General features: G+C 38.6%; 2 protein-coding genes across 6 annotated transcripts; both read right to left on the bottom strand.

Annotated features, from left to right (window-relative positions):
• Positions 1-3133: 3133 nt before the first annotated feature.
• On the bottom strand, positions 3134-6976 carry LOC132265575 (BTB/POZ domain-containing protein 2-like). The gene is made up of 3 exons (XM_059766292.1): positions 5296-6976; positions 4163-4703; positions 3134-3748 (listed from the first exon to the last, which is right to left on the bottom strand). Exons 1-3 carry the CDS (start codon positions 5656-5658, stop codon positions 3348-3350), a joined length of 1305 nt encoding a protein of 434 aa, XP_059622275.1. The 5' UTR covers positions 5659-6976; the 3' UTR covers positions 3134-3347.
• Positions 6977-7069: 93 nt separating this feature from the next.
• Positions 7070-25831, bottom strand: LOC132265573 (uncharacterized). 5 transcript variants are annotated; one of them, XM_059766288.1, is made up of 17 exons: positions 25733-25831; positions 18971-19446; positions 18726-18908; positions 18156-18278; positions 14939-15040; positions 13801-14411; positions 12832-13033; positions 12661-12757; positions 12385-12512; positions 12209-12235; positions 11380-11565; positions 10971-11152; positions 10357-10668; positions 10175-10282; positions 9276-9428; positions 9065-9144; positions 7070-7818 (listed from the first exon to the last, which is right to left on the bottom strand). In XM_059766288.1, exons 2-16 carry the CDS (start codon positions 19268-19270, stop codon positions 9108-9110), a joined length of 2751 nt encoding a protein of 916 aa, XP_059622271.1. In that variant the 5' UTR covers positions 19271-19446; positions 25733-25831; the 3' UTR covers positions 7070-7818; positions 9065-9107. The 5 variants fall into 5 exon arrangements, with proteins under 5 accessions (XP_059622271.1, XP_059622273.1, XP_059622270.1 ...); XM_059766290.1 differs by lacking the exon at positions 9065-9144 and having other exon boundaries at positions 10357-10456; positions 10523-10668; XM_059766287.1 differs by lacking the exon at positions 9065-9144.

Raw genomic sequence — 25831 nt, 5'->3', positions numbered from 1 at the left:
TGTTGCTGGTCAATCAGGCGCTTCATGCCACTCGTGGTGGTCTTGGTCAGTGTTCTGTTCCGCGGTGAGATGGAGAGAACAGCCAAGCCGGCTTCTGTGTCCTTTCGCACCGGCACAGCAAATCCATGGATGACAATGAGTTTGCTGCTGGTCAGGCTGATGATGGTGCGATTGAGGATCTCCAGTGAGTCGGGCTCCTTGATCACCCGGATGGTCTTCATCAGCGGCACTTCGTAGATGCCCGCCTTGGCACGTTGGCTGGCAATGCCGGACGCTGGTCCGTGCATCTGCCGGCGATTCCCGATGGCCAGACGACGCTTCCTGTGCGCCACCTCGTGCAGCTGCTCCACATCTTCAGCGGTGAGATGACAACTGCCCTCGATGCATCTGTTGTACTGTCCGGGCGTCATGGCGGGAAAGTTGAGTCGCGGACAGCGCTCGAGGAGGAATTCATCCATCCTCTTGTGCTTCTTCGGCATCCGTCGCGTGCGACACTCCGTGCGGAACCAATCCGCGGCCGTGTTGAAGATGTGGCTCACTTCCAGATTCCGCATGTGCATCTGCACGAGGCGGCGCAACTCCGTGGCGCCCAAACCGTGGGCGTCCAGCCGGAAAGGGCAGCGCCACTGGATTGTGCTGACGGCAGTGGTGGCGGGTGTGAAGATCTCGCGGCGCATGTTGATGGCCTCGGTGATGGTGACGCTGTCCAGCATGCTGACGGGAATGTCATCGTCAGACTGCAGCAGAAGCTCACGCCGGATGAAATACATGCATTGATAGCGCAGATCCTTGAGATCATATCGCTTGGCACACTTCAGACATCCCAGAACCGTCTCAGCGGTGAGAATTGTCTCCATCTGCCCACCATACATGGCCTGGAGCACCTTCAGCCACACACTCGGCGACACATCGCGGATCTCGATGGCAGAAGACGTGCGCATCTGTCTGAACAGCACCGATGAGGAGATGCCGATGATCAACTTGTGTCCGGGCATTTTCACACGCTCAGCGCCCACGATGAAGTGCATATCGGCGAAGCTGGCGTCATTGGCCAGGTGTTGGAAGCGCTCTGGGATTCTCTCCTGGAAGCCAATCCACAGTGCCTGGCGCTCGTCCAAATTCCCGGCCAGCTTGCGTCTGAGGAAGAAGAACAGCAGAGAAAGAGAGGATGATTCTGTGATCACAGAAGTCAAGCTAAGTTTATTTACACTCACTTTGTGCCTCTCCTGATCGGTGCCATTGTGTCCAGTGGGCAACTGCCACAGTCCTAACGGGATGCCCATTTCAGCAATCTCAGCCCAAAGAGAGCCAATTGATAGCAATTGATGATTGCGTGGTATCGGAAATCGTTGAGAGTCAATATTCAATTCAAACAGTTTGGAGAGTAACACAGAGTGGGGCACTTGAAATGCGCTCTCTTTTGGGATGAATCAGTGATTCTCCAGATGATTTAAAAGGCTCAAAATTCACATTTCAGAAATCGCTCTTGCTTATAGAAAGAAAATTTCAAAATTTCTCTCTTTATTTCTTAGTTTTGCCTTTGGAAAATGTTTAGAAAAATTCTCACAAAATTGTGAGGTTATGAATGCGCTTAAAAATCTTTCTTGGCTTTCTTGGCCTAAATAAAACCCTGTCAAACCTTAAAAACGAGAAATTATGGCGAATATCACAATGTTTGTACTAGAAACTAAGGTTAATTTGACACTCTTAAGTACCAATCGTGGAAAAATCTAAGCAAAGGAATGTTTTTCTACACTGAAATGATGTTTTTGAGGTTTTGATTGACTTTTAAGCTTTTTCCCATCAAATATGAAGTTATTTTGAAATTTTTTAATACTCAGTTTGGCTAAAAAGAGAAATATTTGTGCAACTTTAACACAATTTTGATAACTTTCAAAGTTATTTGAACACCAAAAAGTGTTTTAAAGCAATCACATAACGTATAAAAGCAGTAAAATTGATTTTTGTAAGCTAAATTAATTATAAAATATCTTAATTTGTTGAATCAGAAGCTTTTATTATGCAAATATTGTAAATTTTTCCACACTTCTAATTAATAACACTTCCTCAGAAGATGTACACCACTTCTGACCGCAATATCTGACCCTTGATAAAAGCCAAAATTGAGTCTGAGACTTTTGCGAAATGGAATGCAAGCAGAGCAATAATATTTCCTATCGAAACAATGAGAAATTGAAGAGGGCAATTGCTTTTTTCGTCATATGATAATCACAGAGTGTTCGTGAGAAGTAATATCCGAGTCACGTGCGGTCGTTTAGAAATGTTTGCAATACACGCGCTGATAAGAGAGCCGAAGACATGTCTGAATGATTTAAAGGAGTCTCTATTGAACACTCATTCTTTCCGCAAAAATTCCTCTCAAATGCGTCTTGTGTTGACGCAACAATTGAAAGTGATCCAATATTTGGGGGGACGAAAGATAAGAGATCATTTTCGATAGTAAAGTAATCCATTGACCTGTTTTCCAACGAGGTGAGAAAATTGTGTTGGCGAGAAAGAGATAAAAATTCATTTGTGGCACAATAAGTTATTTTCTTTATTTATTTATTCAATCCATAAGGAAATATCCGAATAATATATAAAGCTAACAAGTTTCCTGCAGCGTTTCTTATCTTGCAAACAAATATAACGTATGTTTTGTATATCACACTTAATGTCTCTCACATCAAGGGGGAGATAATATGCCTTAAATTCCAAATTATAATGAATCTCTTAAGTTTCCATTCAATTATTCTGCAAAAATCCACTTTAAATCGCTTTTTTGGGTATCTTTTCCGACCATAACCTCAAAATATCACTAAGAAAACTTCAAAAGACTGAGTTTAGAAGCTTTTCAGCTTTGTGGAAGCTGACAGAAACAGGCCTAGATCATACTAACGTCAGCACAATCTTCCTTCTTATTGACATTTCTATTTCTCGATAAGAAGATATGCAGAGCTTCCAATGCTTTCAGTTTTCTACTGTTGTGGAAGCTTTCTAGATCACAAAATTATCTCTTATGATGTGACAATGAACTAAGAATTGCTGTTTTAGAGTCAAAATCTTTACTAAATAAACATTTTTCAAGTCCAAATGACTATTTTTGAGGTTATGTTCGATTTCAGAGAAGAGCACTATTTATTGCATGCAAATGCTTAATTCTGTCAATGAGGCTCTTTACGCCATCTCGTTTAATCATGCATTAAAATTGATGCAGGTTTAATTTGACAGTTTTGTATGGAGAATTGTAGGTTTTTCAGAACTTCCACTGAGCTGTACATCACTTCTGGACTGTATTATCTCCCCCTTGTCTCTCATAGTGACTCAGCGTGAAGTGTTGAATCTTCTTAGCGCAGAATTCTGTACAAAAGCGCAGGAATGGCGGCAAAATCCTGAAATTTCTCAAAGCGGAACGTGATTTCCTCCTTGCGCACCGTTTCGCGCACAATTTCATCCACACTGCAGACATTGGCGCAGTTGAAGAAGGACAATTCGTAGGACGTCGAGGACTCCAGTGTGAGTGGATGTTTGAAGATCACGTAGATGATTTCGTAGTTTTCCCACAATTTGCGACGCACATCGGGTTTGACGTCGGGAAATTGAAAACAGAATTCGGCATCCCAAACGGAACACTTTCCGTAGATTGATTTGCCCTCCTTGGCCACAATGCCAAAGCCGTAGATGTTGATGCGTCTTGAGCTGGTGAGGCGAATTCCATGGCGATTGTGATCGTCAAAGACACGATGAGCTGCGAAGCAAAGGGGGAGATATTGTGGTCAGATAAACTACGCAATTGCGGAGGTTTTAATATTAAAAACTGATCTAAAGTTAAAGATAACCTCTTAAATGTTTGTTTGAATTTCAAGATTGATGAAAGTAATAAATCATAGACTAATATAAGTCTAGCAAAAATATTTTTAACAGATTCATAACCTCACATTTTATTAAAAGATGTATTTCTAAATGGAAGAGTGTTGTTATATTTCCTTATAAAAGCTTCAATTTTAATATAAATTAGTGTAAACTTTAGATTTCTTTCCAAAAAATAAGGGTTCTTTAGATCTCTTCTAGGTTATCTAGGTAAACACTGTTTACATGTATTATTTCCCCCTTGCTGCGGAGTTATAAAGAAGAACCACTTGATCGCCGTGTATTGACTTACCTTTGGTAATCCTTCGAATTGTGGCCACTTCCTGGATGCCATTGTCCCGGTAGAGAGATGTGAAGGTGGCCTCGAGGCGTGGGTGAACATTGAAGCGCACTCGAGCCGCTGGAACGGCGCTGAAGACCATGATTTTCGTCATTTCGTCGGCCGACAGGAGTTCCGGATACGTCTTGTTGCACTCGGCAAACTCCTGCGTGGTCATCGTGGGGAAGCGGATCTGGTAGATGATATCACCGAGGACGGTGCGCATATTCTGCGGTGTCACGGACAGATTGCATCGCGTGCACTCGCGGCGTGACCACATCATCACGGCGTCAAACAAGGACTTCTCGTCGCACTGCAGCGTCTCCAGCTCGACGATCCACTTCACGGCGCCGTGTGGCAGTTCGGGGAAGTCCAGTGGCAGACGATTGTTGCTCAGGACATCGCCGAAGTTGTCCGCCAAGTGTTCCTGGCACTTCTGCACTAGTCGAAGACAGCCCAATTGCCAGCTCTTGTTGAGGAATCGCAAGCAATTCTGCGTGTTCATAAGGCGGTCCTGAGGATTTTATATCGTCAATTATTAACTTCCTTTGTCTTGGGATTAAGAATGTTGTCAAACCCGCCATTTGAAAACCGCAAAAATACATTTTTTTTCTCATTTCTTCAACTCCTTTAGCACGGATTGGACTCAAATTCTGGTAGGTTTTAGCTGTTCTCAAGACCTTCTCAACGAAATACCACTTAAGGACCTAAGTCACTTCAAACCCTAGATTTCCAGGGTCCAAATTTAGAAAATAAAAATGGCCACAACTCTATCTATCTATTTTTAAAACGTTCTAACTTCGGTTCTATTTGTCCGATTTTAATGATTTTGGACTCTTTGGAAAGCTCTTACAAATCTCTAAAACCACTTAGAACTTCAGAAGTTTATTTGACTAACACCTGAGGCATTAATGTCAATAAAAGTATTTTGAAAATTTTAAAATCAAACACTTTGTATCAAGGTCAAGATCCTATAAATTTCTAAAGTATTCCGATAAAACCAATTGGGCACAGAAAGAAAAGCAACAGTAAATTCCAACTTCCCCAAAAGCGCGCGCAAATCAAGGGTTTTACGGGCACATTTCTTCTCTGGATCCGCAACTCACCACAAAGTTGATGCAAATTCCCTCCAAGTGACGCATTTCGAAGCGCATCGCCAACTTCAGCACATCAAAGACTTTGTCCAGCTCCAGATGAATGTGTCCTGTGTAGCAATACTCCAGGAAGCGCATGAAGACAGCCACAGAGACGTCTTCGATGCGCAATTCCATGCTGTCTGGTCGCAAGTGGTAGAGGACGTTGTAGAAGTCGTGACTGTTGGCGGCCAGCACGAGTCTGTGGCCAGGAATGCGCACCTCATTGGTGCCAACCAGGAAGGTCATGTCGGACATGAGCTCCTTGCCCATCAGGTAGCCGAAGCGCTCCTGCAGGGACTTTGTCGTCTTCTGCCAATTGCCCAGAAAAGTCATTGTTCTCTCTCACTCTCACTCCGCGACGACGCACTGCCCAGACTCGCGGTCACATTGATACTGATGAACAGAGGTGATCAGCTGGCGAGAGTCGCTCGCGGTTAATCACACTCAACCGAGTGCTCGAGGGGCGGACAAGTGGGGGAATCTTGGGTGATTGGCCAGCAGAATATTCGGTGAGTCCGTAAATTGTCGTATTTCACCACTTTTATAGGGTAAAAATTGAGGAATTGTCTATAGAAATTACTTTCACGCCTACAAAGATTTTATTTAAATCCATCTAAAACTTGAGGGTAAATTTTTGCACTTGAAGTTCTTAGACTGTTTCCACAAAAATTTGCAAATTATATTAAATATCTTAAGATTCCATGCGATATTTCTGTAAAAATCCACTTAAAACCGCTTATTTCAGCGTCTTTTTCGACCATAACCTCTAAAATATCACAAAAAGATCTTTCGAAACCCTTTTATCCTCTGCTTAATTGCTGGAACTTGGGTAAATGACTTTTCGCGGTGTTGTTAATTGTCTTGTTGTCACATCAACTATTTAGCACTCTTGCTAATGCCCGTGCGATTTCCACACACAGAAAGGTCATTGAGTTTGAACTGATTAGTGTTAGTTGTCAGCCTCTATGGCGGAAAATACACAATTCACGACGACGTAGATAGAATCAGCACGAAAATTACTATCTTATCGTCATATTTTCTTTCTAATTTTCACACACAAACACAACGTGAATCACTTTTTCATCATTGCCTTTCGCCAATATCATTTGGCGTCTTTTCCATATCGCTTTTCCCTGCGCTTTCAAGTGTTTGTGTGTCACAATATTTTGGGCCACAATAAGAACGATAGAATCAGGGCAAGGGGGAGATAATGTGCCACAAATTTACACACTTTCAGAAACTGCAGTCACTTATCGACGCTTTTAAAGACATTTCAGGAATATTACAATGTTTCTACTGGATAATAAAGTACAAACCTCGATAATAATTAACCAAAGAGTCTAAAATGACATTTTGTAGGTTATGTTTGACTTTAAAGCTGTTTTTAACTTCCAAAATTTATCCAATTCAAAGATTTTCGAGCAGAAATGCTCAATTGTGCCAAAAAAAGTGAAATATTCCCAGCTTAAACAAAATTTTGATGATTTAGAGGTTTTCTGAATATCCAGAATCGGGTTTTAATCAGTCACATAACCTAGAAAAGCAATAAAATTGATTTTTTCTAAGAAAAATAAGTTAGAAAATGCCTGAAATTGTTGAAATAGAAGCTTTTCTGATGCAAATTTTTGTAAATATTTCACTACTTTTAATTCTTAACACTTCCTTAGAAGCTGTACACCTTTTCCGACCACAATATCTGCCCCTTGAATCGATGGTTGAGTTGCGAAATGACACAAAACAGACGAAATGTCGCACGTATTTCATTGTTCACAAGAATATTTTACAACAAATTTTACAATATATTTTCTTTCTCTTTTTAAATATATATATATATGTGTGTGTATATTATATATATATTACTTTTTTTCTTCACTTTACTATAAGAGGTATTAAATTGTATGTTATTTCCCTTACAAAGTTAAAAATGTCCTATGAATGAAGATAAACCAACTTAAATAAAGAGATAAAAATGTAAAGGAAAAAAATCCGTAAACTTTGTCACAAAATCACTTGAAAAAACTTTCTTTTTTTTATAATATATATTTAATGTATAGTAACACAAAAATATAATCCACCTTCTTGCTCTGTTGCCCACTAAAGCACTAAAAAATGAATCAGACTGAATGATAAAGAATAGAGAGAGACAGAGAGAGAGAGAATGAAGAGTCTGTGAATAGTGAGAATGAGCGAGAGAGAAAAATGTGTTGGAAAGAGAATTGAAGAGTTAGAATTGTTCTTTTTGTCTGTTGTTGTTTCATTTACAAAAATTTAACACAAGCACTACAAGTAATTTGATTATATTCGTGTTTTCCCCGCGCATTTGCTGTTTTTTCTTTTTCTTCCCTCCCCCAAACATAAACAACGCGTCATGTGATGGTTTGTAGAGACTGAGAGTTGCCGATGTGTTGGTGGAAAAATTGTAGACTTTTCTACTCGGCTATTTGTCAGAGTTTCCGAATACTCCGATCGGCAGCGGCAGAATTCAGCTTTGATCTGAAAACATGGACGAAAAGATTCACGCATTAGAAATTCCATTTGTGCAACCTTTGGAGTTTTTTTTTTATGCAAAGAAAAATGCTGGCACGAAGAATTGTTTCAATTGTTAATTGCTCATATATAAATTATTTATGTTATCTCTCAATACATAAACGAAACAAGGCGGCAAAAATAAGTGAATCGAACGAAATATTCGCATTGCAGTGAATAGAATATTTTGACGAGTGAATCGAATACTATGAAAATTTCGATATTTTCTCAAAATTTTTCATCTGATGAAAAGAAATGGTAGAAAATTGATTTTTTGCTATATTTCAGTGAAAATTGCAATAAATTACAAATGAAGGCGTCGTTGCAATATTACTTTCATAATATTTAAAATAAGCTGTCAAAAATATTAGTTTGTAAAAATGTGTTGCAAGATTATGATTATGATTCACATTATTTATTTTCTACGAGATCTTTAACGTTTTAAACGTAGATATTTGAAGTCAATTCAGAAAATTCACATGAAAAACGAGGAAATTTAGAGAAATTATATTTTAAGTTTTATTAATACAGCTTTATTACATTTATTCGTTCATTTCTGTTACATTTCAATGGGCTAAATTGAGGTTATGTGTTCCAGAAAACTCAATTATAAGCTACGAAAAGCGAAAAGTTGCAACGCAAATTGGTAGCTTTTAAGAACTGAAATACAAATTCCGTAATATTGCAACGATCCAAATTCTTATACAGCAATTTTAACACTTTAATGAATCATTAGAAAGTGTAAGAATTCGACAAATTTTGAAGCAATTGGCGATCTTGACTTTCCATACTTTTCAATTCACCCGTCAAATTGTTCAGTGACAAAATTGGGAATTTCGATTACAATTACTTGCCTAATATTGATATATTTTATTGTTGGCTTTGCCACTGAATTTATAATATTCAAATTTTGTGTTAATTTGCAATGGGATTAAATGTTAGAGGAATTTCACTGGCAGAAAAAAAAGCTGTGAAAAGCTCTTGATTGACAACAATACACAAATTTCGCAATGACAATATTACTGACAATTAAAATGCGATTAATATTAAATTTATCATTTTACTTGTTAAATAAGAATTTTACGGGAAAACTTCACAAACAAACTCAAAGCTCAACGGAAGGAAAAGTTAAAGTAAAGGAAAGCTTGAAGGATAAATGCGATTAGTGTTTACGAATAAAACAGAGCAGATGTGACACGAAAAAAACGCTTACATCATAAAGAATTGGTATTTTTTAAATTAAATATTGTATTTTTTTAGATGTGATTTTCTGTCAGTGTTGGTAGCGATGACCTTCGAAAGAGATAACAATAGAGAGACGAGAGTGAGAAATAAATATACCTCATACCGCAATAAATATGATCTTATCGGAAAGCCTAAGATGGGCGGGGGAAAGCTTGGGGCGTGGCTAAGGGAATACGTACAGTTCCATGGACAGGACAGTGGGGTTCGTGCAGGCCTGTGGCGCCCTCACGTGGCACTGCTTGTGACACTTGGTCTGGCAGTCGCGGCACTCGTAGCCCTGCTTGCCCGGGCGTCGTGGAATTGATCGATTGCAGACATCACACAGAAGACCTCTGCAAGTGCAATTTTATATAATGTCATTGATTAGATCAGATAGACGACACCAGCGATGGTATTATGCTAAAAGTACCCTAATTTATGGAAAAAATACAGAGTTGTTAAAAAAAAAACCCCCATAAAATTTGTCTTATAGAGAATTCTGGCGCGAAATTGAACACATCTGCTTAGCAATTTGTAGTTTTTAGTTAAACAACGCATTCTAAGTGTTTTGTAGTACAATTTTAGAGTCTTTTTAGTCTTATTCAATGGAATGGAGAAAAATTTATCAAGGAATCACGAGAATTATTTGAATTCCCAATAAATTGATTAATATTTCAACACGCATTTAATCGAAATTGAAAAAGTATCAAGTAAAAAGAGAGAATATAAATATAATAAATATAAATATAATAGGCTGTGTAATTACTTTCTATTGATAATAGAACATATTCATAGCGAGTTTGCGTGAAGAAATGGCCGTGGAAGGCGTAAAAAGTGCAAAAATTGTCACTTCTGTCATTCTTGTCAGAAAATTCGCCTAATTTTCACAAAAATCTCAGTAAATCCCCCTTTAAATAGCTTAGAAGAGACTTAACGAAAGTTTGTTTGGGAATATGTCGCGTCATTTTGGCGAAAAAAAATATTAGCGGGAATTCAGAATTGATCAACGATCTCCTAAAACGACTCGGATAAAATAGGACACTTTTATCATAATTCCTCCGCAGAGAAGAACTCGTGGGAATGAACTAAATAAACTCACCCACTTAAATGCTTCGCTACAAAAGTGTGATCATTGTAAATGTGCAATTTCGTTCCTTTGCGACGCCATCGCGGCCTCTGAGCTATCGAGAGTGGAACCAGGAAGTGCCTGTCGAAGGGAGGATGAAGAGAGAGTTTTTGAATTAAAACTGCCTTTTGTGGGATGTTGAGCGTGAGTCTCACCGCTTCACGCCATTCTCAATGGTCTCGAGAACGAGTGTTGACGCCTCGTGGACGTAGGTTTTGGTGCTGGCGCTCGAAATGCCACTAATTGCTGATGATTCTGAAAGAGACGATCGTCGTGACTGATCCAGCGTTGGAACAATAAGTCTTTGCTGTGGGGCACAACCTGCGGACGACAGCGTGCTGTTGTTGTTCACCAGAGACACTCCGCGATCTGCTGATATCGAGCGGATTTCACCGCGTGGATTCTCCGCATCGATTGGTATCATGTCGCGCTCCATTGACTTGGCGCGACTCTTGGATCTGCCCAATCTGCACAGGACAAACATGTGGAAGATTAGAGACAAAAGAGACGCGATAAGCGAACGATTTCAAAATTGAGCTCAAAATTGTAATGATCGGACAAATGGAATCAAAGTTACAGTGTTTTAAAGTTCAAAACTTTAAACCTGACCTTTTACTAAGTCCATTTACGACGGACCGACGAACAAAAAAGTGACCCCCCTTTTTTTGGTCATAATTGGCCTCCCTGATGTCAGTTTAGGCGATTTTGCGAGTTTTTATATCTCGTGCGATCACAAGTACAACTGTAATGAATAAGGGAGATGTTTTACCGTCTCTTGAGTGTGCCGAAGAAGTCACGCTTCTTCTTCGATCGCCCACGATCGTCCTCGAGAAGCAACTGCTGGTCAGGCGGCGTCGCTGGCATTGGATAACCATTGCCATCCCTCTGATTGCCATTCACGTTCAGGCCATTCGTGGCATTTGGCGATGAGTGCATCATTGGCTCGCCAGGCTGCAAGAGAACACCAAACAACAGACGTTGTCATCAGTATCAATCTCATCTTGTTCCTGCCATTCTGTCTGTTAGTGTGTTTGTGTGTGGATAAGTAATTCAAAGAACGAAGCCTCCGCAATAAAAAGAAAATTGATAAAGGACACACGCAGAATGAAAAGAAATCAAAAGAAAACAAAGGGAAAAGAGAGGTGAAAGAAGAAGATCAGCAATGCAAGAATAATTACCACTTCTTCTGGTGAATTGAAACCATTGGATTGCACTTCAGCAGTGACGGCAGTGGCACAGGAATTGTCTAAATCACCATTCTCACTTACTGGTGTGATGATTTCCTCCTCTGGCGCCTCTTGCGATTCACCATTGGCCAAAGCGCTTTCGTCCAATTCTATTTGGCCTTTCTCGTTAAGGCCCACCTTTGAGGAATACACACACAGGTCATCTTGCGGTTAATTGGGACACACTTGCAAAAAGCACACACTCGCAATCACACAATTAGGGACATCAGGATTCTAATCAGAGTGAAAAAAGAGTGGCAACAAGAAAATCACACGGCAATCAATCATAATTATAAGGAAATCACAAGCAGAGGTAATTTGGCTTTCTTCTTCTCAGCTCAACGCATAATCAACTGCCCTTCTTATCAGGGTAGTTGAAAATTTTACAGGCCCTGTGAGAAATTGAGTGCTTTCGCGCATCCCAGCGAACACATTTTGCTGAGAATTTCACTCGTAGATTTGCTCGCAAAAGTACTTGTTTGACAAGGGGGAGATAATACAGTCAGATGAAGCACTTAAGAAGTGTAAATGTTAAGAAAATTGCAGTATTCCTACCCTTAGTGCTTATTTTACTGTCTAATCACTCCGATTCTTTGGATTTACGTCGATTTTCCCACAGAATCAATCATAAAAATCTTTATTTTAAGGTTATGTAACGATTCAATGGGACTTTTGAGGAGTGGGCGAGCTCAATTCCTTCCAGGACACAGCAAAGGACGAAATAAAATGATCATGATGGAATAATAAAGAGAAGCAATGAGAGAGAATTTCTCCTATTTACCTTGAACATTGGCCGATTGGATTGCCGCTGGTGAGAGAACATAACAGTGATAATAATAATAATAATAATAATGTAAAAAAATTGAAAAAAAGGAGAGTGGCAAAAGGGGCAGAACATTCTCTGGACACGGGGAGAAGAAGAGCACTGCAGATGCGCGCAGGACAGTGGGAACTCACCCGCTGCACGCTGTGGATGATGAGGGTGCTTCTGCTGGGGTGGCCGTTGTTGTGCAGCGCGCCACCCTCCAGCGCCTTGATGGCCGTGTCCACGATGTCACCCTGATGTCCATTCTGGCTGGCGGTGTCTGGATGGATGGATGGAGAGCAATGTATTTGATTGAAGAGAGATTTCTTGGGGGCTTCTTTGCCGGGTCGGCTGAAGAAGTGTGGTTGTGTGGACAAGAGAGCAGGATGTGTTGTGGGATTAAAGTTGAGAAGAAACTTAATAGTTACCAGTGAATGATGGTGAATGAGTGTCAATCTTGAGGGCATTCTTCAATTTGTACGGACGACGTCCTGCGGGAATTTCGGCTCCTTCAATGAAAACAAACTGCGCGCCAGAGAGCAAGAAAAAGACATCAATTGAGGTGATTCCAAGTTAAGATATCAATTTCCTTTTCTCACCTCAACTGTTATAGCTCCACTGACGGCCTCAGATTCATAGGGACGCGGCTGAAGTGTGAGAATCTGCGATGACGCCGGTCCCACAGACAACTCATCAATTCCCACAAGACCCAAACCCAGAAATTTCGACTGTCCCTCGGCATTTGTCGTGGCTCTGTCGTACACCTCAAAGAGAATCTCCGCCGACATGCTCGTCAAGTCACTGCAAATGCACCGGAAGTGGGTTAGAAATGCAATTTTCATTGCAGATTGCTCAAGTTGGAGGAAAGTAGATTCCATTCCATCCATTCCTAGAATATTCTTTGGAATAATTCCAAAATATTCCATCCATTCCTAATTCGAACTTATGTTTTCGAAATCGTGTCAAGACAGAAAGACTTCACAGAACGAATTGACAGAAAGTTTTAGCGCAAATCTCCCATAAGAGAATCTAGATCGTGAAGTCGCGGGTTCGATTCTCCTCCGGTTTGCTGTTTTTCACAACTCTTTTTTTTACTTCTCTTTCCTTTTTCGACTATTTTCCTTCACTCTATCTCTTTATATCAATATTTTTCCCTCAATCTTCACCTAAAACACTTTCAAACACTAAATATAATTTCGTAAATTGCTTTTTAACAGAGAGATTAAGTTTTTTCGCCTCAAATGCCCGCTATTCCGGAATATTGGAATATATTCTTGTGTTTTATTTCAATATTCTTTATTATTTTATTCCTGATTATATTGAAAATATTCCAAAATATTCTGCAGTATCATCGATATTCCTTAATTATTCCAATATTCCTACAATATTCCAGATATTTCCGAGCTTGCGTAGCCCTAGAATTTCAGAATTCCAACACAGTGAATTCCTTCCATTCTTCATCAAACATTCTGTGTATTCCATGGAATTTTGACTTATATTCTTTAATATTCTGGCTGAAATGGTTCGTCCACTCCTCACTTGAGCAACCTTCGGCATTTTCCACTTACAAGAGGAAGTGCTCATCCCAGAATGGATTGACGCCCTGACGCACGCCGGTTTGGTTCTTCTGCGGCGGCTCGTCCATCTCCACGACGCAGAAGGGATCCTTGGCCGCCGCCAGGCCGTCGCCCTTCAGCACCTTCACCAGCAATCGCCTGCCCGACGACACCACGCCATTCTCCAGGCTCTGCTTGGCGCGCGCGTCGTTCAGGTGCTCCATGTTGGTGGCCAGTGAGTCGTAGTGGATGGGATAGTTGAGCGGCACCTCCACCGGCTCCGGCTCCAGCGGCCGCGGACACGTGGAGTAGATGGAGAAGTCCACGGGATAGATGGTGGAGCGAATGGCGGCGATGAGGATCTCGGCGATCACCTCCTGCAGATGCGTCTCGTCATCCGTGGCGCCCTTGATGGCGCCAATGCTGTTCAGCCCAATGCGGATGTCCGGATAGCCCTCGGTGCGCATCTCGCCCAGTAACTTGTAGTAGTCCATCTTGGTGGTGAGACGGCCGCGGAAGCGCGACACGGTGGCTTTGTAGTGCGACGTCTCCACCTTGCCAGACTTCTGGCGGAAGGCCTTCACCTGCAGCACAGGCGTGCACTCGCAGTCCATTGTGATTGTCTGCGGAGAGAGAGAAGAGGAGGAATTAGACTAGCGCGAGCCATTCAACCGCGAATTCAATCACGAAGACGAGAAATTATGAATGTACAGTAGCGAAAAATAAACTTAGGACATCACAAAAAAATTGGCAAGTTTCCACTTCCACCTGAACTTTAAAAAATCATCAGAATTTTATGATCTTTCACTCGGTTTTGTGATGTCTAGAAGACATTCAAAATGGAAGACTTCTTCATCTTTTGTATATTTTACTCTTGATCTGTTTTACTACTAAAAAATTGATCTTTGGAAACGAATAGTTTCAGTTTATCAATTAATTGGGCGATATTTCAGTTAAAATTTCAATAACTAACGAAAAAACAGAAAGAAATATTGAATTTTTTGCACTAAAATTGCCAAATTTTTTTCAGGGTGTTCATAAAAATTTTTCGCTACTGTTTCATTTCTGACGCAATTCTCTGCTTTTCTTCTTGCAGGAAAAAAGCTGCCGCAAATGCGACACTTTGGCATGGAATGCGCGCAAAACTCACCACATCATTTTGGCGATTCTCGTCGGCGGCACAGAAGATGTTGGTCAACTGAGGTGGAGGACTTTCTGGAAGAACTCTGACAATCTCCACGGCGACTCCGTGCTGGAAAATGAGGTCCAAGAAAAGAAGCCACGGTGAGTAAACTTAATGACCCAAATTGATCACTTGCAATTTGCAAACACTTCAATTGATGCGAGAGTGAGAAAGAAGTCTTCTGAAGGACGTGTTTTTCTCACACACACACAATTCAAAGAAAAAATTCTATTAGTCTTATTCTTATAATATATTTGTAGAGAATCTAATGAGGTGTTTTTTTTCGGCAAAGACTGGAAGAGATTTCATTGTGGGTTTTTGGAAGGGAACAAAAAGAACTTGCCTCTGGCGCGCTGGTGTTGAACTCATTCGACTGATTAGTCGAATCTTGAAGGAACATCTTGTGTGTGCGCCATAAAACAACCCCGAAAAGACCAACGACAGAGAGAGAGAAGAAAGAGAAGAGAAATATTCACATGAAAACATGAAATGTAATGGAGATATTTATAGAGAATCTTGAAGAGTTTTTTTTTGCATATCATTTCCAGTGCTTTGTGGATGATTTGCCATTTTTTTGAGAAATTCTGCGCTGGGAAGAAAAATCACAATCGAAAGCCTTTTGGGGAAGAGTTAAGAAAAAGCTGTGCGGATAATTTCTCTGGGTTTGAAGAGGAGGAATTGTTGTTAGAAATGTTCATCCGAAGAAGGAATTGAAGAATCTCAGCCAAACTGTCTTGAAGTGGAAATTTCTGTAAGCTTAATGATCACAAGGGGTAGACATTAAGGTCAGACGTGGTGTACAGGCTCAGCTAAAGTATTTGAGAAGTGAAAGTGATTGAAAAGAACTAATTTGAAGAATAATTTAGCGACCAAATGATGATTGGTTGATCATTCGCCTTAAAATATTTTTAATTTGAGTGTTTTTAAGACAAGAACTCCTAAATTTGAGGTTATAATACTTTTGGGCGATTGAAAAAATCTACGATGTGAAGAAAAAAGGATAAACCATTGGAAAAACGCATATTTTAAGCACTGCTGCAGTTCTTGAAGTGTCTGTGATTCTTCCGCGGTAATTGTGGAAGTGTCAGGATGTGGTGTACACCGACTGACCATATCATCTTCCCCTTGAATAATCAATAATGCATGGTTTGAAGCGATTTGCCGGTGTGTTAGATGTAATAACAGTTGAGGAAATTTCATTACAACCACTGAGTAATTGATTGTTAATAATAAGCTGACGACGAGATGCGAAATGCAAAGCGTAGTGAGGATTAGTAATTAAAGCCATGACTTTTCCCAACATCCAATGGATTAAAATCTCTGGTGAGAGAGAGAGAGAGAGAGAGACAAAGAGAGACACCAAAGTCCGCCCGGGAATTGACTTTCGGCCTTTAATTATTCACTCTTTGGTGCTTGAAAGTTGTGCGATTTTATGTATTTTTTTTAATGCCACATTTGTCATCTTGAAGTCGAAGCTGTATTTGTGATCAAGCGAAAAAGCAAATGTCGCAAAATTGACTAAAATGGCATTAGGGAGGCTAAATTTGACAATAAAGTGTGGTCATTGTATCATCCGTCGATTGAAGACAATAAAAACTGCAATGTCGACAGTTTAACTATGACAAATTCAAATCTGCGCTACTCTGTCTGCCATTTTGAACACTTCTAAAACATGTTTTTCACTTTTGCTCAGCCTCTATGGCATGGATTGACCCTAAATTCTGGTATGTTATAGCTGATCTTAAGATCTTTCCAACGAACCAACACTTAAGGACTTAAGTCCTTTGGTTTCCTAGATTTTAGAGTTCAAAGTTCGAACATTAACAGGCCATAACAGTAGTTCTATCGCTAAATTTTTAATTTGTTCTGCTGAAAAAATGCAATTTCGGTTTTTCTTGGTTTTAGATTCCAAATTTTCAGTTTTCCTTCACTTACTTCCACTTTAAGATTGCCACACTCTTGATGTTGAGCCACAAGAAAAAGATCTTTAATTAATCTCAGCTTCCTTAAAAGCACGCGCAAAGCGTGTGTTTGTATTTTTAATGCCACTTTTGTCATCTTGCTTCGACTTCAATTTCCATTTTTAATCAATCCGCCGAAGCAAGTCTCTCTCTCTCACTTCTTCAGGTCATTCTGATATTTAAATACGCATGACTTTTTTCTGCGCCAATCGAAACTGGTGGAAAAAAAAGACGAAAATGACGCGATCGAAGGTGAAAAGTTGCACATGAAAGAGTGTGAAGTCATCCTCAGACAGATGATTTTTTTCTGCTGCTGCTGACTTCCAATGATGGCAACAATGACGAAGATGCTTTTAATAGGCATTACAAGCTCACATAAAAATCAGTGAATTGGAAAGTCATTTGTCCATGGCATTGTGCTTCTTTTTTCCTCACAAATTCTAATTGAATGGGCTAATAAAATTTGCCACATTTTAGGCAATATATGCGCTCGCGCTCGCGCTCCTTGTATGGCAATCAAGCTGACGAGAGGGAGAGAAGAATGGGCGCAAGGGGGCAATCAGTCGCAAGTTGAGACCTTTAACTTGAAGATTATTCAATCTCCTTTTTTTATTATTTGTGATTTTCATTCAAATTTTGATTATTTCATACAAATTCTGATTATTTTTTTATTATTTTCCGAATATTGATTAAAAATTGTTCATTTTATACAAATTCTGATTATTTCCTCAATATTTGATTAGGAATTATTTATTTTGAACAAATTCTGATTATTTTATTTCGAATTTGATAATTTTTTTGATTTTACTTTGGAAAATATTCTTTCTTTTGCTTATTTAATTGAAAATTTGTTTATTTTGCAAATTTACTTGGAAAAATAATCATTTTTTTTATTAATTTACTCAAAAATTTCACTATTTGATTAGAGAACATTGAAAATCGCCTTGTGATTTGCCCCTTGAATGGGCGCGAATGTGAGGCATATATTGATAAATGTGTTGATCCAATTATACTCAAATTGCGCATTGATTCTGCCATTTTTTCACCATATCTTCTGCATACTGTTCAAAAAAACACATTTCCAATCGCACACAAGAGGTCAATTCTCGTGGGTCAGAAGCTCATTAAAAATAGAAGCAGTAATAATAATAATATTGTCGCTCAAGCACACACTCTGCAACATGCTGAAAAGAAAATTTGATAAAATATTGGGAATTTCTCACCTCTTCGACGGATTTCTTCATGGACTCATTGAGAGTTTGCACCCAAGTGTGAAGGAGTTCATTGACGATCACGAGATCACTGTAGAGCCAGCGAAACACTTGACTTGTCCATGTTACAGAAATCTATGGAGTGTGGAGGAAAAGAAGTGTAAGAGAAGAAAAGAGTAATAATAATCACAAAATCTGAGCAACAAGAAGTCTAAGAAGCGAAAATGAAAACAATATTAATTAAATATTGTTGCGTCTCGCGAGAATTCAGTGATCTTGTAATTAAATTTGGAATTGTTAATTTAACAGCATTTCAACAAGGCAATTTCTTGAATTACCCAGCAAACGTATTGAGCTGAGAAAATCAGCCGATTTTCAGCTGATTTACTGCTGAGACGAAGTGCTCGCAATTGAGCACATTTATCACCTACTTCGAGCACAATTTTGATCAATTTTGCATGACTTTTGATCACTTCTTACTCAAGTTAATTTGTTTTTAGTTACTTTTCAATTTAACGGATCAAAATAATAATTTTTTGATTATTTTATACAAATACAAATTGTGCCTGGAAAAGGACTCACCGTTTCTGGCCCGACAACATTGCTGGGCGGTTGAATAACTCGACTCGGTCGGCGCAATTCGGGGCCAGGACTCTTGCGCGAGAGTCTTTTTCGCATTGGAGGAGTTGGCGGAACATATCCAGCTGCTCCACCTTTCGCTCCACCTCGCACGACTGCCCTGCCCAAGGGCTTCGCCGAGGATTCCTGCCAAGGAGAGAAGCAATTCAAGAGAAATGCTGCAATTCATCGACAAACAGGAAACTCACTCGAATTTCGCGACTGGAGAGAATCTCCTTGGGCTCAGATCGCCTCCCCTTTTCAGCTGCATCCGCGACCGCAACAGCTGCTGTTGCAGTGACTTTCTTGGCGTCTGCTGGTGCAGATAATGCGGCGTCCGTCTTTGTCTTCTTCACATATTTGTTGTATAAAAATTTGCACAGCCACAACACAAACAGGGCAATTACCGCCCATGCAAAGATCAACATTGCTAGTGTATCCATTGTCAGATCGCCAACACCTTCGAAGCTGCAGATGTAATCATCGATCTGATCCGCAAGATCGGCCATAATTCGAAATCATTTTCACGCACTTGAACACGGATTTTTTCCCTTTAATTCTATCATCACAGTAAAATCGCGCACTTTTTTTTTCTCTCCTCCCCCTGGAAGTGTCTCAAACACACACACACACACACACACTGTTTGGGGTGTAGAGAGAGAGAGAGAGAGAGAGAAGGGAGATTCTAAGGAGATCAATAATAGAATTCTTAACACTGGATCACTGTCTTTCCATCCAGCTTTTCTTCCCCACAATTTTATTGTGGATTTGTTAGTAAGTTTCGCCCACGCGTGAAATATACGAAGAGAAAACTTTTTATTTAAAGTTTTTACGATAAAATACTGCGGGTAATTCGGCAGTGGTATTGAAAAAGAATAAAATGTAACATCGAGCACACGACGCTTCAATATAGGGGAGAGCGGGGGAGTTTGATATGAAGGGTAGAAAATTCTATTTAGCATTTTGTATTCTCTTTAGGAAAATCCAAGGGCTTTCCTACCCTTTGTGTGAATTTGTGTTTTTTTCCGCGGAATTTTTGCCCAAAAATGTCTAACTTTTCGGGATTATTTTGGACAATTTTCTGTTAAACTTTTGGACTGCAATTTTTCAGTCATTTTTAAAGTGTAATCAAGAATAATTTTAATGGCTAGTAGATTTATCTAATGGAAAGAAAACTTAAGAAATTTCATTAAAAAAAAACTAATTTTTCTCTCAATTCTGATAAAAATACATTAATAATATGAAAAATAAACGTTTATTATCACAATACAAAACAAAATACAAGAGCTTAAAAGGCTAAACTCTAAAAACCACTTCCTGACACTTCTACAATTTGTATGAAAAAACTTTAACACTTCCCATGACTTCAGATTCCATGGATTGTTTGAAAGATTGTTTATAAAAAAGACTAAAATCAACAAATAACTCGAATCTAACCAAAAACTAACCGAAATCTGACTGAAAATTTTCAAATTCACATTTTCATACAATTTTTCCTGATATTCTTCCCCTAAACTTATACTTTAGCGTATTTTTCTTGATCAGAATCCTTTAAATTTTTATCTTTAACACAAAATCGCTAAAATTTAATTTTTAAAAATGAGGTTTTGTTTGACTTTAGCGTTATTCCCTAAAATCACAATTTTTATTGAGTAAAAATACGCAATTCTATCAATAAAAAGAAATTCTTTCAGTTTAAACGTAAGAATTTCTACTTTAAGATGTTATTTAGTCCTAAATCAGTCACATAACCTAGAAAAATATATCAAAAATTGAGACTAGATTTTAAGTTTATTTCTGAGAGTAAAATAATCAGTAGTAAATCAAAGCTGTAAGTCAAATCTGTGCTAATTTAGCCCTTAAAAGACCTTTTATTGCGCGATGAGTTCATTCCTCAACCTTTCATTAGTCCCCAAGTTCTGTCCAATTGTGCCCCACTCTCCCCTAGTGCAAGAAATGTATATCTTGATGAGAATTTCTCTGTGTATTGTGAGACACGTGTGTAGTTATTTATGCAATTTCATGTAGAGAAATTGCTTTATTGCATAACTGAAATAATACACAGTCAATGTTGTGTTATTTTTACCGACATCACAATAAGTTTCCAATCATTCATTATTTCCACTAAATCATCACGGGAAATTTCGCGATAATTGAGAGCAGAATTCGATTTTGACCTCCACCAAGAAAATGTCCATTTAAAAGGCGTCATTTTGCTTTGCCAAAAAATACTTCTGTTGGGTGTTTGTGTGCATTGTGAAAGAAATTTCCCTTTTTGCCCACCAAACAAGACTTGCCAGCAATTGAAAGACGAAAAAGAAGAAGAAGTTGCAAAATTTGAGACAATCCAAAGTTGCTCGAGCGCGCGCGGTTTTGTGTGAAGGAGAAAAATGGGGGGAAATTCGGTGTTTCTTGGTCTATTTTTAACACTTGAGCGACCAATTTGTGTAAATTTCACCCATTTTCCCGCCTATAGATTTTGCGAGAGGATATTTTTAGACCACACATCAACTCAATTCAACCCATTCACTCGTCTGCATGTGTGAATCTGCCAAAGCAGAGCCTTTTCACTTCCCAACTCGCGCGCGATTCAATTAATAGTTTCTCATCATCGACAAGCATTCATGCAACAAGTTCAATTCGATTCGTCTGACTCTCATCTTTCTGTCTCTGCGAGGCAGAAGGTGTTGATTGTGTGTCTGGGACAATGTTGACAACATGATACAGCTAAATTCACACAGCGAACATTGAAATGTGACATTATTTTAATTGAATTAACTTTCAATCCCGATTGAATTGCTTTTCTACAGTCAATCCTGCATTTCCTTTTCACAAAGAATCTTCCTATTCCGTTAAACTGTGTGACAAGGGGGAGATATTATGGTAAGAAGTGGTGTACAATTCAGTTGAAGTATTTGGATATGAAAGTGTTTCAATCACTTCATTCGGAGAACGTTAAAAAGTCACTTTCATAAGGAATTAACACAATAATTGGTGGAAAAAATTGTTTTTCACATCTTTTTAGGTTAAAAAGCGGTGTTAAGAGGATTTTAATAGAAATACCGAATAGAAACCTGAGAAGACTTCGTGTACAATTTTACTGCATATTCTCTTCCCCTTGGAATGTCACCTTATCAACTACTGATGATTATTTTATCCCATAATTAATTGAATTTTCGTAAGATTGTCGGGGAAACTTTGTTATTTCTTTCATTGAATTGATCCTCATTAAAATAACACACACAAATGAATTTTACATGTGATTCTCTATAATTTAATAAATCAATTGTACAGAATGTAGAATTAAATTATGAATTCTATATAATTATACATCCAGTGGCAACAAAACATTTTAATTATTAATTTGCTCGGGGAAGAAATTCTTTGTGACATTGCGTACAAGTAAATCACCCTTCGTCAAAATTACGTCCATCGATTTTCCATCATTTCCCTCTTCCGGTGGCGTTTCACCGAAATGCGAGAGAGAGAGAGAGTGAGAGTGAAAAAAAGCTCAAGGGATTGTCCTCGAAGGCGGATAAAGGGCAAATTCAATGGTAATTTGCGTGTGAACACAAATGTACAAAAAAAAACACACAGACACAACAGCAAATGGGGCGTATTTAATTAGGCAAAAAGGTTTCTCGAGGATTTTTCTCTCTTTAAAAGTTTTCGTCTTTAGAACAAATTTAAATGAGTCTTTCTTTCACCTTTGCACACATAATTGCCACGCAAACAGTATTCTTTGTCACACGCAGAGATAGAAAACAAAAACCATTCTATATCTGTGAGAAGCAAGGGGGAGATATTATGGTCGGAAGTGATGTACAGCTTTTGAGGAAGTGTTTGGAAATTGGAAAATGTAAAATATTTGAAATATTTGAACTACAAAAACTTCAGTTTCAACAAATTGAGGCTTTGTCTTAGAAAAAATCACTTTGATTGCTTTTTGAGGTTATGTGATTGATCTAAAACAGATTTTTTCAATTTAATAACCTTCAAAGTCATCAAATTTGTGGTTAAATTGGGATTATTTCTCTTTTTCTCCAACGAATTGAGCATTTTTGATCGAAAAAAAACTTGATATTGTTTGAAAAAAAAGCTTAAAAACCAACCATAACCTCAAAAAACCACATGTTTCTTTGTTTTTGCTTTAAAATGGGAAATTTAAGCTCAATTTCTAGTAGACACATACAGAGATTCACTATATTTACTCATTTTCAAGTTTAAAAATACCTAAATAAGTCCAAAAAAAATGATCTTTTTAAGTTCAATTCCTAACCTCACAATTTTCTTAGAATTCTTTAAAGCATTTTCTGCAGGCAAAACTCTAAAAAAAAACGATGAAAAATGCCTATTTAAGGCATTCGGAAATGTCTCTGAAGTGTTGAAGATTCTGCAGTGGAATTGTTGTAGAGATTTGAGTCATATTATCTCCCCCTTGGTAAGAAGAGTAGTCAAAAGAGCAGCAGCAAAAAAAGCTCTCTTGACACGGAGAAGAAAGAGTCATTCAGTTGTTATGACTCTGTGTTGTGATGATTTCAGTGGAAGTTCATTGATGCTATCTTATAATGGTTAAAATTCGAGATTTTGCGCTCGTTTATGGGCACGAAATGACAAATGAGCGATTACGCAAGGGAAGAATGATGGACAAAAAAATATGCTCATCTGAGAGAAAATTATTCACAATATCATAGTGAATTTTGATTCATTATGTCACGATGAGATATACAATTTGGAAATACGCAAATTCATGCTGAATTTTCCACGGAGGATTTTCAATATCCTCCGATCAATATTAGCGTCATAAACACAAATTAATATTTGATATACTCCTTAGATTTGCTCTTAGGGTTAAGGAATCTTGCAGGATTTGTCCGCCTATTGTCTCACGTTTTGGCAAAGGGGATTTTTCATGGACGTTTCCTGTAGGAATCCAGCAGAGCATATCAGAACGATGGTTTTTTACTGGGATTTTGTATTGGTATTTCAGTGGAAAATTGATGACTCTTTTCTGTGACAATAAAAGAGTTTCTCTAATCAATTCGTGATATCATCAATTGAGTGAAATACAGCCTGAAATTGCTGATTAAATCGAATCCCCAGTCAATGATACTATAATCTGAGTCTAAATCGATTTTCCGGCTTCCTCAATAGAACCAGCAAAAAAAAGCGAAAGCGCGCGCGACACTATTTCGCTGAATAATCAAATGAAAAAAATCATGATTCTCCACATTCAATTGCTCTTATCACAAATCACCCAACATTTCCCAAAACGATAACGCGCGCGCAAGGAATGCTTAATCGGAAAGTGTGTTTATAAATACAGAACGGCGTCAAATGGAACAATGTGAATTATTCTATTGCAGGACAATAAAAGTTCCAAACCAATCCCAATATTGACATTAAGACATTTAGCGTCTCTCCCAGCAAAAAAACAGCTCTTCGTCCATTTATCGCACCTTCACAGTTTGTCAGTGTTAATTGGCAGTAAAGCTCTCATCGCATCTGCATTTGGCCCAATTCTTGCAGCTTTCCAAGCTCTTTGCACAGAGTCTTTGCCGCCACTTTGCACTCCAACGTCAATCAAATGACGTGCGATAATTCAGGGCAGAGTGAATGAAGTGTGATTTGATTGCATTGCAAACATGAAAATGACTCGAAGCTATAAATTTTCTACAGTAAATTTAATTTAAATTGTGCTTTTTTCAAGATTTAACCCACAAATTTCTTAATATTTCAGAAGTTTTCTGCATTAAAAAAAGGACAGAAAAGAATAGAAAGTAAATTTGATGATTTTGAGGGTGTTTTAATTGCCAGAAACTGTTTTAAATCAAACACATAACCTAGAAAAAGCAGTAAAATTGATTTTTGTCGTAAAAATAATTTAGAAAATGTCTCAATTTGTTCAAACCGAAGCTTTTATGATGCAAATATTGTAAATATTTCCACACTTTTTATTCTTAACACTTCCTAAAAAGCTGTACACCACTTCCAACCACAATATCTCCCCCTTGCAAAAGGTGTTCTCGCAGCACAAAGTCGGCACTGAAGTGTGTTAAAGTACACTTCCTCAAAATGCAAATTTTCCGCGGCAAATGACCGAATGAAGAGGGTTGAGTAAGAATTATTTCAGAATATTACTTTCACTCTCTGCAAATTGTGAGAAAGAGAAGGAAGAAAAGAAAAAAACGATACAACAACTTCACTATTGTGGCTTTCTTATCAATTTTTATGAATATATAATTCAAGAAGCACTTTTTTTTTCTCACCAACACTTTACACCATTTTCCGTGGCAGAAGAAGAGAAAAACCGAAGAAAAGGTCACACTTGTATAGAATTGTGTTGGTTGTTTTTTTATTTATTCCTGTGGCTTCACGTTTTTTTCTCTTTTTTTCTCTTTTTTTCTGTGTTGAAAGGGAATCGATATGTGAAAGAAGTGACGAAAACGAGACGAATTAAAAATCTTCGTGAAGATTCAACGTAATGTTTATTTTTAGAATTCTCTTGCCGTAGTTTTTTCTGCTAATCTCGTTTTTTTCTCTCTTCTCATTTGGGAATAAAATGTGCCAAAGTAGTGAAATTAAGTTTCAGTGCGCAAATGGTAAAACAATATATACATATATATATTCAATGCAATTTCAGGGCTCGCGATGGAGAAAAGCCAAAGAGAGCGAGAGAGAGAGAAGAGGAATGCGAATAAAAATCACGTAAATATTTATGTTTCGTGGCAAAATTGCATTCCGTTCGAAGAGAGATGGAGAAAAGATATTTTTGCACTTCACCGACAGAGAAAAAACCGTGAAAAGCGCCGCCGTCTTTCGCCAGAATTTTCGACCCGCACAACAGAGGCCAATTTGGTGGCTCAGCGAAGGCGAAATTCACTCGAATTTCCGCGATTCACCCCCGCGCGCGTATCGGCGGAGAAGAAAAGCTGATGGCGAACAGAGTGAGAGAGAGAGATTTCTTTTACCCGGACAGTTCTGAGAGACACCACAAAGTGTGGTTGTGAGGATGAGAAGAATCACGCGCGCGTTCGTGCGAGCACAATGAGAAGTCAATCGAAACTGCC

Source organism: Phlebotomus argentipes, unplaced genomic scaffold (genome assembly GCF_947086385.1).
Source record: "Phlebotomus argentipes unplaced genomic scaffold, Phlebotomus argentipes genome assembly contig_5, whole genome shotgun sequence".
In the NCBI taxonomy this organism is placed as follows: domain Eukaryota; kingdom Metazoa; phylum Arthropoda; class Insecta; order Diptera; family Psychodidae; genus Phlebotomus; species Phlebotomus argentipes.
Note: the sequence above shows the minus strand (reverse complement) of the source record. Positions and strands in the feature narration are given on the sequence as shown.